This window comes from Epinephelus moara, chromosome 18, assembly GCF_006386435.1.
Source record: "Epinephelus moara isolate mb chromosome 18, YSFRI_EMoa_1.0, whole genome shotgun sequence".
Taxonomy (NCBI): domain Eukaryota; kingdom Metazoa; phylum Chordata; class Actinopteri; order Perciformes; family Serranidae; genus Epinephelus; species Epinephelus moara.
The window spans coordinates 25,904,060-25,918,388 of record NC_065523.1 but is presented as its reverse complement, the minus strand read 5'-3'; the positions used below and the strand labels follow the sequence as shown (position 1 = coordinate 25,918,388).

Genomic DNA, 14,329 nt, shown 5'->3' with positions numbered 1-14,329 from the left:
TACTTAAATAATGTATTTAGCAACATTCTACCACTGTTAACATAAATACATATATTTAACTATTTGTCAGCCCCAGTCAATACATGTTTCATGACAGCAGTTGTAACGTATTCTGTTTCTACTCAAAACTAATTACTAAAAACTACTGACATTTTTTACATCACAATTTATAATTAAATAATAATTAATTTATAATTAAAATAAAATTAAAGTAATATAAAATAAAAAGTTTTTAAGGGTAAATAGGTCCCAGAGGGCATGAAAAAAGCATGGTCATTAAAAAGATTTCCCAGGGGGACGATCCCCCCAAGACCCCCTCTACAGAGGTCTGGGCTGAGCTCCCAATGTCTTCAAATCCTAGTAACACCCCTGGTTTCTTTCTACATGTTTCTTCATATTAAAACATACCAAACTGGACGTTACTGTTTAAAAAATGACAAAAAATAGCATTTCATCAAGATCGTTATGAGCCATCAACCCGGTCTCACTACAACATCGTTGAAATCCAGCTCTTGGGCAGAGACTGACAAAAAAAAGACGTCCCTTAGCGTTGGCATAATACGCGGGTGGATGCTGTTACAGTTTAACGGCGCTTTGCAGCATCAGGAAGAAATGTGGCGGGACAAGGATGAAAGTTAAGGCGTCAAAACTCTGAGTAAGGCGGGCAGGAGAAGGGTGATAGATGGGTCTAACAAACATGGACCTTCACAAGGGATAGTGGTGTTTGCATTTTGCAGTGTTGTACCAAATGCAATGTTGTAGTGCATTTATTTTGAAAGAGACTGTATGGAAACTGTAAATTTCCTGTGAAAATGGAAGTGTATTTTGAAAAAAAGGCAATGCATGTAACAGGCAGAACTTGACACAGCATCCCAGAACGTCAACAACCAACGCAACCAGGGTACGTTTTACGTCACATCTGGACGTAGAATGTCCATGACCAAATGTTGATATGTGACATGGTTGAAGTGAGAATGTGTTGGCCATGGAAACATGCAGGGGCGGAGCCAGATATTGTATACATTTGGGGCTCAGTCCAAACCCAGCGGGGTCCAGGGACAGGGAGATTTTTTCCCCTATTAACATCAGCTCTCTACACTATTTTTTAAAATCATTTGATATAACAGAATTTTTGCCACATTTTTTCAAGAGTGTCCTGGCCAAGACAGGCAGCAACATAAATTACAGACAGACAACACAGAACAAGAAGACATTATAAAAAATGTACAGCTCTAAAAGAAGCAATATAAAACACAAAATAAGATTACTACAAAGAAAAGCCAAAAAGTATGTTACTAGAAGTGAACCATAAAAAAAACAAAAAACAAAAAAAAAGGGCAGCTACACATGATTACAAAGACCAGCTAAGATACACTGGCTCATAGGAGACTGTGTACAAAAATCCTGCAACAGTGCATTTAAACAACCAAGAGGAACAAAAAAGTGCAACTTTAAGTCCCTCTGCAGAACATTCCACATTTAAGGAGCTGCATACATAATGCTTGCTTGCCACACTCTGTATGTACCCTTGGTACAGACAATAAAAACAAGTTCTGAGAGCAGAGAGCACAGCCATTTTTTAAATTTTTTGTTTAATGTACACATATTAGTATGCTGTAAGTGAGCTAAGAATAGCGTTGTAAACAAGAGAATGCCAATGAAAAAGTGATTTTAAAATTGTCAAACCACAACACAACAAATGTTGAGGATGACTAATTTTAACTCATGCCATCCTAAAAAGAGGTAAACATTGTCTGATGTAAGTATTTTTAAGTTACATAGCATAAGAAGAGCAGGAATTTGGTGTAAGCAGCATTACTAATCCTGAATACTATTTTTGTTATGCTATGCTGAAGTAGACTTCACAGAAGGAAAGTTAAGGTGACAAATCTACTACATTTAAATCCATGCCTGTTGTAATTGCTTATCAAGGAACCCAAACAATGCCCAGTAATGTGGTCTTCAATACTCTGAAGTGAATGTAAGGCTAGTAGAGGAACATTTACTCAATCATATTAGATTTTTTTGTGAAATAGCATTGATTAAGGGCACCTGAGGAAATATTTGGGGCTGGAGCCCCAGAAGCCACCCCACCCATCCGCCCCTGGATACATGTTCAAGCCCGTATTCATGTTCAAGTTGTTTTCCGTGTGAACCTGAGAGATCTGACCTGCTAACCTCCAGCAAGACAGATAACTCTGCACTAAACCTACTGATGAACTGATGCTAACAGATGTTTTAACATGTCTGCAGTAATATGTCACATGTGGCATGTTGCAGTCAGTGTAAAACAAGCCTCATTTTCAAACAAAGACGTTTGGATTCATCATCTGGGAACCGTGAATGTGTGGACCAAATGTTGTGCCAAGCTATCCAATAGTGGTTGAGATATTTAAATATGTATGTGTATCTTTATGACGCTTTTTAAGTAGAAAATCTACTTTGTTTACAAGCGAATCTGCTGTTTGGCTCCAACTGGCGTGATTTCATGTCATAGGTGACATCATTGTTCGTGTGTTTTAATCGGAAGACTGTGGTCTCCACATAATCCCCTCTCCCTTGAAAGCATCAAATATATACCTCCTCAGACTCCTACTTGATGACAACACACTGCTTCATGTGGTGAACGCTAAACCAGAGCTGAGAGCCAGCTTTGAAGCCATTGTTAAAACCTGCGAGGGTGTAATACCTTCAGTCACACGGGGACAATGAATAGTATGATTCATATCTCATAAAAGACGACACCTGTGTGCACATGCCACACTGTGCACCACTCTAACAGCTCTAAAAAAAAACAGGCCACAACTGCATTTCCCAGACCCCAAATCTAATTGAATCTGTCATAACTTCTCTAATGATGGACACATATAACCCCGGAGTCCCCTGAGGGCCAGGGCTTGGGTCCTGTGAGTCTCGGAGATAACATGCCCTACAGGTGTGGGGAGATGATGTACACAGACTCGGGTTACAGCAGACCGGCCTGGGACAGGTTGATGGAGGCTCTGATTGATCCTGAAAACAGAGAAGCCTGTGGGAGAATTGTAATTGAACCTGGAACAGATGTTAAACAGTCCGGGAAGAATGTGGTCATGATGAAGGTACACAGCCTGAAAGTCAAAATTACACATGATGAAGAGAAATACCACCGTTTTATTTATTAAGTGGTATTGGCACGTCTTTTTTTGGTGTATTAGATATTTGAAGGCTAACCAGGCAGCGTGCACGGAAGGAGCAACAGGGTTTACTGTGCAGCTACAAAAATGCATCAAAACGGGGTCCATCAAATTTTGTGAAGAAAGCACATCTCAGCTAATCCAACAAGCAGCAAAATGTGCTCCAAATTTGCGAATAACCACAGGTGTCCAGTGCCAAACCCTCAGTCCTCTAAACTTTCTCACTAACATGGTTATTTTCTCAACTTGAACTCATCAGGGATAAACTCTACTTCACATTTAAGCTTCTGAAGGGAACACCACATTAATGCAGAGTGCGCTGTTTAATGTGACTGTAGGAAATATCCTACATCCTTATCATAAGACAGGCTGTCAAAAATACAGCAATGCATATGGGATGAAAAGTTCAAAACGCTGTAGATGTTGGTCCTTTATTCTGTTAGGATCATCTTTGTAATCATATTTTTACTCTACCTTACTCTGCTTTCTGTGTATTTAACCAGTAAATACATTCACTCAAGTACTGTACTTAAAGGGACAGTTCACCCCCAAATAAAAATAGGTACTTTTCCTCTTACCTGTGGTGTTATTTATCATTCTAGATTGTTTTGGTGGCTCCAGATTACATTTCAGACCTGTTAGTCCCGTATTAACCTCTGTGTAGTTTGAGATCCTCGGGCAGAGGTCTTCTGCTTGTCCCAGAGTCCAGGCTGAAGACCAAAGGGGACAGAGCTTTTGCTGTCGGGGCCCGAGGCTCTGCAATGACCTACTTGAGGATATAAGGCTGTCTGAGTCACTGGCTTCGTTTAAGTCTCTCCTAAAATCGTACTTCTATCAGAGAGCATATCCTGACTTTATCTGATCTGATCTGTCTATTTTATTGCTATCTTACTGATGTTATTTCCCATTTATTATCTTGATTTTAGCTTTGGCCTTCCTTATTTTATCTTTTACTTGATGACATTTTATGACATGTTTTATTCTCCTTGTGTAACTGTGTTTTGAAAGGTGCTATTTAAATAAAGTTTATCATTATTATTATAAAGTTTATTAGATGGCACTCAGCTTGTGGTGCTCAAAGCGCCAAAAAAACTATGTATGAAAAACTCAGCAGCAATGTCTCTTTCTAGAAATCATGACCCAGTTACTCAAGCAAATCCACAGACCTTGTCATGAGCAGTTTCATGTAAAGAGAGTTCATTAGAGATGGCAGAAATCTCTGCGACAGATACCTCCAACACTTTTCAGCTCACACCAGAACAATCTATACTGATGCATAGCACTACAGGTAAGAGGGAAAATGTCTGTTTTTGATTTGGGGGTGAACTGTCCATTTAAGTGAAATTCTGGGGGTACTTTTACTTTTGAGTATTTCCATCCACTACATTTCAGACAGTGTACATTGTACTTTATACTTTACTCTGTTAATCTGGCAGCTATAGCTATTAGTGACTTAATAGATTTAGATTATTATACAAAATATAATCAACAAATAAATTCTGATATAGACTCTGGTGCAGTGGTTAGCATTGTCACCTCACAGCAGGTGGGTGAGTCTCTTCTGTGTGCAGTTTGCATGTTCTCCCTGTGTCAGTGTGGGTTTTCTCTGGGTACTCCAGCTTCCTCCCACAGTCCAAAGACTTGCAGGTTAATTGGTGACTCTAAATTGTCCATAGGTGTGAATGTGAGTGTGAATGGTTGTCTGTCTCTATGTGTCAGCCCTGTGATAGTCTGGTGACCTGTCCAGGGTGTACCCTGCCTCTCACCCAGTGTCAGCTGGGATAGGCTCCAGCCCCCCTGCAACCCCTAACAGGATAAGCGATTACTGAAAATGAATGAATAGATATTATTATAGACTAAGCCACCCAGCAGTTTATAAAGTAGTTAAAATCAGCCCCACATTTACCACCTGCAACATACACTGTTATGTAATATATATTATTCTGAGAAGGGTCAATCTGCACAATGAGTACTTCTACTTTAAATATTTTAAGTGCAGTTTGCTGCTCTTACTTTTACACTTCTCCTCAAATGACATTAGAAAATAGAGAAGCAGACACCGCTCCCCAGTATCAGACTGAGGTGGCACACTCAGCTGTGCAAAACTAAAATACAGATTTGAGTGTGTGGATACTCCTTTCATTTAAACTTCTGCTCAAGTAAAATGAAGACAGTACTTCTTCTGCCATTATATTGAACTCATGCAGCACATAAAGTAGTTCAAATTAGCTCCACCTTGTCTAGATAGTCAACTTTAATATTAAAACGCTACCTGCATTTTAATGCATTAATAACACTACTAATCTAATAATGTTATAAATGATAATATAACATTGACAGAGGCCATTCTGTGTCCAATAATAACTACTTTTGCTGATCCTTCTGCTTACATTTTGAATGCAGGACCTTCATTTGTAATAAAGATACTTTAGAACAATTATTGCAACTTTTATTTGAGTAACAGTTCTGAATACTTGTACCACCACTGATGATCTGATCACTGATGATGGTTTAAGTAGATGATACAGTAAAGCAGATCACACGTGTGCTCATGAGATCGATCAGTGTAAACAAATTGTGTTTTGTTCATTTTCTCAGGTAGTAAGAGGCAGCACCAGTGTAGAAATATGGTCTTGATGGCACAGCACCGCCATCTGCTGATCCACAAAGATATTGGAAATTATATAAAAGAATTTGAGTCCACATGTGTCTTCATTAAAAGTCTGAGTATTTATATTTGGTATATTTTCATTATTGGTCCTGTCTGTCCACTCTGAAGCTCATGGTGACAACGTCCTCGATCCCAGCCTGCAGCTCATCATGCTCCTGCACGGCGGAGACTCCTTTAGGGGTCCCGGTGAGGATGAGATCCCCCTCCTCCAGGGTGATGAACTCACTGATGTAGCTGATGAGATATGGGATGGAGAAGATCATCTGGGAGGTGCAGCCGTTCTGCCGCAGCTGGTCATTCACCTTCAGCCACAGCTTCACGTTGCCCGGGTCAGGGATGCGCTCTTTGGGGATGAACTCACTGACCGGGCAGGAGGTGTTGAAAGCTTTAGCCAGAGTCCAGGGTAGACCTTTGGACTTACACTCATCCTGAACGTCCCGGGCTGTCATATCCAAGCACAGAGCATAGCCTGCAACGTGCTCCATAGCAGCGGACTGAGAGATGGCGGTGCCTCCTTTCCCGATGACGACTCCTAGCTCCACTTCATGGTGCAGGTTGCTGGAGTACAGAGGTACCAGGATTGGGGAGCCTTCAATTACATATGCAGAAGGTGGCTTCAGGAACAGGACGGGCTCTGTGGGAATCGCGTTTTTCAGCTCTTTGGCGTGGTCCGCGTAGTTTCTGCCGACACAAATTATCTTTCTCCCCCATTCCCAAAATCGAGATATATTTCGAGCTGTCATTGTGGAAGTATATGAAGCTGTCAGCCGCCGTGAGGCTGTCGGCACCAGTTGAACGAAACTTTGACCGACACACTGGTCCCTGAGTGGAGATTATTAACCTACGGCAAGCCTGAAAGGACATACGGTGAACTGAAAACTCAAGTCAAAGCTGATTTTTCGACGTATTTGTGTAATATATTAGGGCTAAAATACAAAACAAATACCCCTCGCATATACCATAGTGTATCTTTGTGGAATCGTCGGCAAAAATATATCAATAGCCATTTTATTCGCGTTTTTAACTGATTATTCCCGATCCACTCCCCCAGATTTGATTGGTGCAGCCTGTTGAGGTTAAAGTTGAAAAGGAGGCGAACGCGGAAGTAAACCAGTACCAAACTTTTCTGCTTTACACGACTGTGATAAGGCTATATCTGCTGTTGTTATGTTATTCAAGTCACTCGTGGGGAGTGCCTGCACTCTACTTGGAGCTGCTGCAGCCTACAGATTTGGTACGTCGACGCGAACCTTTGCAAACATCTAGCTTAGCATGTTAGCCTGTGTGATTTGGTGAATGTTAACTACTTACTGATGGCTGAGATGTTTTTATTTTGTCGTGTCTTGAGAGGGGAGCTGTCAGGTGAACACAGCCCCCGGCCTGTCAGAGTAAACATCTACACCTTATTACATAACCGCCTCAAAGGCAGTCGAGTTAGAGCAAAGCTATGGCAGCTAGCTAGGTGAAAAGATAGTTATACTGTATGTTGCATTTTTAAAGTTAGCATTGAAGCTAAGCTGTATACTTTATGATGTCATATCATAACGTTAGATGACTTACAGGCTGAATACGTGTCCTGGCAACGTTTACTGGTGTTTGTGGCCTCTTAAAGTAAACATTTCTAGGGAAAGGGTTCATACGAAATGTAATATATGTCCATTTATTGAATTTCCATATTTGATATATATGTATACATGATGTACAAACTATTTGTGAAGACTATTAGAAACAGCAGAAATTTTATATTTTTGACATATATGTCTGGCCCATACAAATATGTATGTATAATACATGTATTGCCATATATGTCACATATATAATTATTTATAAATATAACACGTATGTACTCGTATAAATGTGTAATATACAATACCCATTCTTGAGAATTGGGACAAATTATGTCCTGCCAAAAAACAAAAGAAAAAAACACGCACAAAAAATCTGAACTTATTAAAACATAATTCTGTTTCTGAGATGAAACATTTTAGAGGGTTTATTTTTGTGAAATAAATATTATTTATAAAATATTTTTCTTTCATTGTTTTAACCTTTAAACTTGCCCTGAGCTGGGAAACAGCTTAGTCCTGGACAAGCATTCACAACTTCAAACAATTCTTTTTAAAAAGTGTTAAAACCTGTTATAGTCATCTTTGTTTTAAAATATATTTTTGATGAAAACATTGGCCCTTTAAAGATGTGTCCCAGATTTTTGTTAACTCTGTCGGATTTCTACAAAAAGCATCACTTAATCAGGCATAAAAGGGTTAGCTAAGGACTCCTGTCTCACGTCCTGATTTCCTAAAAGGTAGCATTGCACTGGTAGGCTTTCTACTTTTTGATAAATTCATTAAATAGGAATACTATCAGGTGTGCTTCACCCATAACAAGTCAACTCTGTTGCCCTCCTAAATCAAAAAACTAAATAAAAGTTATGGTTTAAAATGAGTATTTTAAATAGCATTAAGAGAACTCTTAGTAACTTTGAAAAATAAAATGGCTTCTCACTATGACTGCTGTGAAATTAATAAATACATAACTTTTTGTTAGTGCTGTAAGACATCAACCCTTTCAGATCTTACCTCTGACAATCATTATGTATGCCATTTAAGAAAAAAATGAACTCACTGGGCGGTTATAAGGTTTAGTAGTCACCTTGATTTTTTAAAATACATTTCCCCGCCTAATTTAAGAATAAAAAAAAAAAAAACAAATCAAAAAGTTTTGTCCTAATTCTCAAGAATGAGTGATAAATGTTTACAAAACCTTGCATATATAATTTAAATTTATAGTGGTAACATAAATGGTAGCAGCATGTAATACTATATAAAAAAAAAATCAGCATAGAAATGTACATATACACATTTCACCATGGGTTGTTCATATTTGTATGATAATGATGTGTGTATGTGATAATAATATATTGCCTTACAGGGAACATGTATGTCAGTATCACTCTTTCGATAGGGGCATGTATTTCATATGATACATATCCATATATGGGAAGAAAATTAATTGTTTAAGGCCGACAGAGTGTCGTCATGTCAGTCTGTCAAATATTGACACACATCCTCTCATGCAGTGCCTGTGGTGGAAATCCACGTCCAAGCAGCTGCCCTCCTTCACAGCGTAGAGAGGAAGTCATCTCTGGTGGAGCAAGCAAACATGAGGATTGAACTTGTGCCTGCACTCAGTGACAACTACATGTACCTCCTGATAGATGTGGACTCCAGAGAAGCAGCTATTGTTGACCCTGTGGAGCCAAATAAGGTCTGTGCGACATATTGTAGGACTGTTATTGAAGCATTTCCATTCTATGCTACCCCGTACTTATACTCTGCTAAATTTCAGAGGTAAATAAACATTTATTGAACACTAGTTACTAGTTAAAGATTGTTTTAAATACAAAATCTGATCAATTTATAGGATATGATGCATTAAGGGTGGGCATTATAGATAAAATCCTCTATTACGGTACATGTATTTTTATTTTTTATCATAACAAATATAGTTCCTGGAAAATCCATCGAGAAACTGTCGGCAGATAAGTGATCCGTTAGAAATGTCTGTTTTTGATTAATACAGCAAATTAAATGCCTGATCAGTCAGTGTACTTTGGTTGACAAATCAATATTGTCTTACAGTATATGTTGTCATATTGCCCAATCCTTAAATGTATTGTTACAAATTAATCAAACCATTATTAGATATAGTAGTGGAAATGAGCTCCACCTTGACCAGCTTCCACATCAAGCAAGCAAGAAATAACAATTAAAGAATGTAGTATCCATAATATAACACGCTTTTTGAATTGCTTCTTATACTTAAGGTTCAGTGTGTAGGATATAGGGGGAAATATTGCCAGAAATTGACTATAATATAATAGGTATGTTTTCTTTAATATATAATCACCTGAAAAAAGAATCTTTGTGTTTTTATTACCATAGACTGAGATTGTTTATACCTACATAGGGAGCAGGTCCTCGTCCACGGAGATCACCATGTTGCACTACCATGTTTCTACTGTTGCACAGAAGAGACAAACCAAACACTGGCTCTACACAGGGCCATTCACCTTTTTTTTTAATATAAAAAATATACAGATTTTTAAGGTGAAGATGCTTGTTCAATGTTTTTACTGGTTCAAATCACCTGGTTCGCTTGTTTTGGAGAGGGAGAGATCTCTGCAGATAATTCAGCCTCCTAAATATCTGGGTCTTAAGTTATCAGAGAAGAAGTGCGCACACATTTGTAGATGCTGGGCCCATCTGCGAAAGAGCCAAACAGTGTTGGAGAAACACTGATCTGTAACCGAAACTGCTTTATTCTTTGCTTTTACTGGTTCAAGTCTCCGGGTCCGTTTGTTTTGGAGAAGAAGAGACCTCTGTGGATAATTTAGCTCCCAGTAAAAACCTCCTGAAAAATGCACATTGAGGGAATCCTAACTTCTTCCACCACTTTTATTTTATTTGTGCGTCCATTTAGGGCTTCAAGCAATAATTATTTTAAGTATATTGTTTGTTATTTTTCAATGAATGGTTTAAGTCGGTAAGATGTCAAAAAATAATGATAAATTCCCATCAGAGGTTTCCTCAGTGCAATGTAACATTTTCACTCCAAAACCCACATGTATGAAATTTTTGATGTTGCAGAACAAAACAAAAAAGCAAATCTCACATATGATGAGCTGGAACCTGCAAATGTTCTGCACTTTTGCTTAATACATTTATACACAATTATCAAAATTGTTGGTGAGTGATTGTCTTTTAATGATTAATCTCTTACGCACTACTTTCTTTTACCAGGTTGCGGAAGCCGTCAGAAAACATGGCGTAAAACTGACAACAGTTCTGACCACTCATCACCACTGGTAAGCTACATGTTACGTTTATGTTTCATTATAGTGTTACACTGGCTACCATTTGTTAACTATATTCATGAGAGCATTCAGAGAACTCTAAAGCTAACCAGAGAGACCATTATACCTGCATAAAACTAGATAACACTACACTGATCATTTTTCTCCCCAGGGATCATGCTAGTGGAAACAAGAAGATGCTGAAGCTCGTTCCAGGACTGAGAATCTATGGAGGAGACGACAGAGTCGATGGTCTTACAAAGAAAGTTTCTCATTCCAGCACTTTTAAAGTAAGACTGTCAAACTGTCTGTTCTACAATCCAAATATCAAACAACTGATGTTTGCTCACCAGTGTCATTCTCTCTCAGATTGGATCACTCGATGTCAAATGCCTCTTTACGCCATGTCACACAACTGGGCACATCTGCTACTACGTGACAAAAGAAAACAGCACCGAGCCGCCAGCTGTCTTCACAGGTAATCACATCACATCACATCAGATCAATTGCACAAATAAATACTAGGAGACAATGAAGTCTCTGACAAAACCTCCCTGCACATATCTGTACAGCTCTCTTGTTGTGAAACACATATATTGTACATGTTTTTATAGTATTAAATTGTGATTTTTCTACTCTATATTTATGGTTCTTGACTTTACTTTTTTCTTTTCTTTTTTAATGTTTTTTTATGTGCACTGAACACCAAGGCAAATTCCTTGTGTGAAAACCTACTTGGCAATATTCTGATTCTGATTAAATATGTCAAGCTTAAACAATAAGCATTGATGCACTCTTGTCGTGTGTGACCTTTAACGCCCCAAGGAAACTTTCTTCATCCAATGCAGGGGACACACTGTTTGTGGCTGGCTGTGGTAAATTCTTCGAGGGTACGGCTGAGCAGATGTACAAAGCCTTGATAGAAACTCTGGGACGCCTGCCTCCTGAAACGGTAAATATGTCTGTACCATCTATAATGTGCAGGGTTCCCATAGTTCTTTTAAATCCTTTAAAGTTTGTACATTTGTGGAAATAAAACATGGGTCATTGGAAGTGGTTGAATTTATATATTTTGTGCAAGAATAGAAATAAAGGTCCTTTTTTAATAGTCTGCTGTCACTGTAACAGGAAATTTTTGTCTGTGAGCTTCTATAAAGGCTGCGACTTCTCTATATAAAAATTGTCAGTGTTTCAACAGTAATTAAAGGGATAGTTCAGATTTTTTGAAGTGGGGTTGTAAAGGGTACTTATCCACAGTAGATGTCAGTTAGCATGCCCCCAGTATGGAGAAGCAGGCTAGTGTGCGACATGGAAACTAAGCAATCTACTGCTGTGGATGGGGGTTAGCAACAAAATGCGTTTCAGGCACCTAAAAAAGTCCCACCAAAAAAAGAAAATCAATATCAGTTTAAGTGTACGCTATATTTAGAATATTTTCACCACTTTACCTTTCCGTCAGACAGCCTGTTGCGAAGGGGAAGCTGTTTATGGCTTCAGTTCTATGCTCTCGTGAAAGCCACCAGACTCCATTGATAAAAACAGTAATTTTAGCTCACTAAACACGGGAGCTGCTGGCTTACCGCTGCCTCTATCAGTTTGTTTGTTTGTGCGCAATTGAACATCTTCATTTTCCAGTTGGAGATCACTGTCTGACATGAAGGTAAAGCAGTGAAAATATTGTAAATATAGCGTACACTTAAAATGATAATGATTCTTTTAGGTGGCTAAATTGGTTTTGTCGCTGACCCCTCCACAGCAGTACGTTGCTCAGCTTTTGCGTCAGACTGCTTCTTCAAACTGGGAGAAATACGACTGACAACCACTGTATGTAATATACTGTCTATGGATAAGTACCCCATACAATGTCACTTTGAAAAATTTCACCTCAATCTGTGTCTCAAACTATGCCATGGTGGGACCTTGACTTTGTACAGATTGGGCCTGGAGGGTCCTTGAAAAGTCACTGAATTGGACTCTGTGTCAGTGTAAAAGTTATTACTGTATGACTGACTGACTGACCACTGTGTATTTGTGTTTTAAGCGTGTTTACTGCGGCCACGAGTACACCGTCAGCAACCTGAAATTTGCGCGTCATGTGGAACCAGACAATGAAGTCATTAAGGAGAAGCTAGCATGGGCAAAGGTATTTGACTTGATGCGTCACATCCAGGCAATCATTGTCTCAATCAGATGATCATTAACCTTTCAAAACACTGAAAATAAAAACCACTTTGTGTTTGTGTGTTTGTATTTCTGTAGGAGAAATGCAGCGTGGGAGAACCCACCGTTCCGTCCACTTTGGCAGAGGAATTCACATATAACCCTTTCATGAGAGTAAAGTATGTAGAGCATGGTTTCATCCTGTTAATTAAGTTTTGTTTATTTACAATGTGTCTGTGTAAGTTGTTTTCAGCTAATTTCAGCTCTACTGTTATTTTTTGATGTTTAATTCAGAGAGACGTCCGTGCAAGACCACGTGAAGCAGACAAACCCGATTGAAACCATGAGAAGTCTCCGGAAAGAAAAGGATTCCTTCAGGGTGCCTAAGGAGTGATGACCAGTGCACTCATGCTGACTGTTTGTTAACAACTGCTCACAACACTGCAAGCTGTCAATAGTGTATTACAGGACATAATCTACATTTCATCTTCAAGCCACTATAAATAGATCTACTTTAATAACTCACACAATCACTTTTTATCATTACATTCAGCCGTATCATGGCTATAAACTTGTTTTAGGTTTGTTCTGTTTGTTTGGATGATGCTGGTGTGATCGTTTTAAGGAATATATGGCCATTCATTGAATGCTCTAAATGAGAAATGAGTTTGTTCATCTGTAAATCTGAGTTTTAGAGTCTATTTAGTGTCCTGTTGTAATATATCAGTGTACAAACTACTACTCATTAAGTGGTAATTAAAAAAAATTAACATGACAGGGAGCCGTCTAAGGAACAAATGTTAGAATATGTGTAAAATTTCTGTAAATTGATAAAATATTTTCTTTGTCTGTAAAGATTCATATCAACTTAAATGTTCCTCATGGCATTTCTTTACATATTTGCTCGGAGGCTTTTAGTTTCATTGTTAATTATGTCAAATCTGGCGCAAGCGCTTTTAATTTCTTCCTTTATTTAAAAGCATTCTGTGAGCCAAGCTTTGCCTACTCATCAGTGTGTCAGCATTAAATGTTAGATGCCCTAAATGCTCTTTTGCATGTGAAGTACAATCTTACAAAGAATACTTGCATGATGTTCTTTGGAAATAGGCAATAAAACATTTATTTTAAGTCCGTAGAAATAAAAGTCTTGCAGTCAAAATTTGTGCAGAATGATCCCATTGATCAATCATATTATATTATCAGATTATCAACAGTGCATTACCATGTAGTCCTGACTATACATCATGGCTGTGTAGAAGGGTACTGATGGGTAGTTAAATCTATATAAATGCATTGCATTTTATATGATTATTTATGCTTTGGATAAAAAATTGTAGCTACTTAACTTAGAGCCTGTTGTCCTTGTTTGTGGACACTATTTTGTGCCATCTAGTGGTAGTAAGAGCACAATACACTAATCCATGTAAAAACAAGATGGCCGCTAATTCTGCCAAGTCAGTCTGCAGTTGA

The 14,329-nt window shown here is 38.4% G+C and overlaps 2 protein-coding genes across 3 annotated transcripts; one reads left to right on the top strand and one right to left on the bottom strand.

The window, feature by feature from the left end:
* Nucleotides 1-5,924: 5,924 nt before the first annotated feature.
* fahd1 (fumarylacetoacetate hydrolase domain containing 1) lies at nt 5,925-6,329 on the bottom strand. Its single transcript, XM_050070333.1, has one exon. The coding sequence runs from the start codon at nt 6,327-6,329 to the stop codon at nt 5,925-5,927; it is 405 nt and encodes a 134-aa protein (XP_049926290.1).
* Nucleotides 6,212-13,732, top strand: LOC126404980 (hydroxyacylglutathione hydrolase, mitochondrial-like). Of its 2 annotated transcripts, none has more exons than XM_050068451.1 (9): nt 6,212-6,415; nt 8,924-9,111; nt 10,647-10,711; nt 10,872-10,989; nt 11,069-11,177; nt 11,548-11,651; nt 12,741-12,842; nt 12,959-13,038; nt 13,154-13,732. In XM_050068451.1, exons 1-9 carry the CDS (start codon nt 6,346-6,348, stop codon nt 13,251-13,253), a joined length of 936 nt encoding a protein of 311 aa, XP_049924408.1. In that variant the 5' UTR covers nt 6,212-6,345; the 3' UTR covers nt 13,254-13,732. The 2 variants fall into 2 exon arrangements, with proteins under 2 accessions (XP_049924408.1, XP_049924409.1); XM_050068452.1 differs by lacking the exon at nt 6,212-6,415 and adding an exon at nt 6,648-7,078.
* The last annotated feature ends 597 nt before the right edge of the window (nt 13,733-14,329 follow it).

Bases quoted from the DNA above. Each gene is read 5' to 3' on its own strand.
- fahd1 (XM_050070333.1), bottom strand. From the start codon at position 6,329: ATGGAGCACGTTGCAGGCTATGCTCTGTGCTTGGATATGACAGCCCGG.
- LOC126404980 (XM_050068451.1), top strand. From the start codon at position 6,346: ATGGCGGTGCCTCCTTTCCCGATGACGACTCCTAGCTCCACTTCATGG. The intron at 10,990-11,068 runs GTAAGACTGTCA...ATTCTCTCTCAG, and splicing joins CTCATTCCAGCACTTTTAAA to ATTGGATCACTCGATGTCAA. The intron at 11,178-11,547 runs GTAATCACATCA...CATCCAATGCAG, and splicing joins GCCGCCAGCTGTCTTCACAG to GGGACACACTGTTTGTGGCT.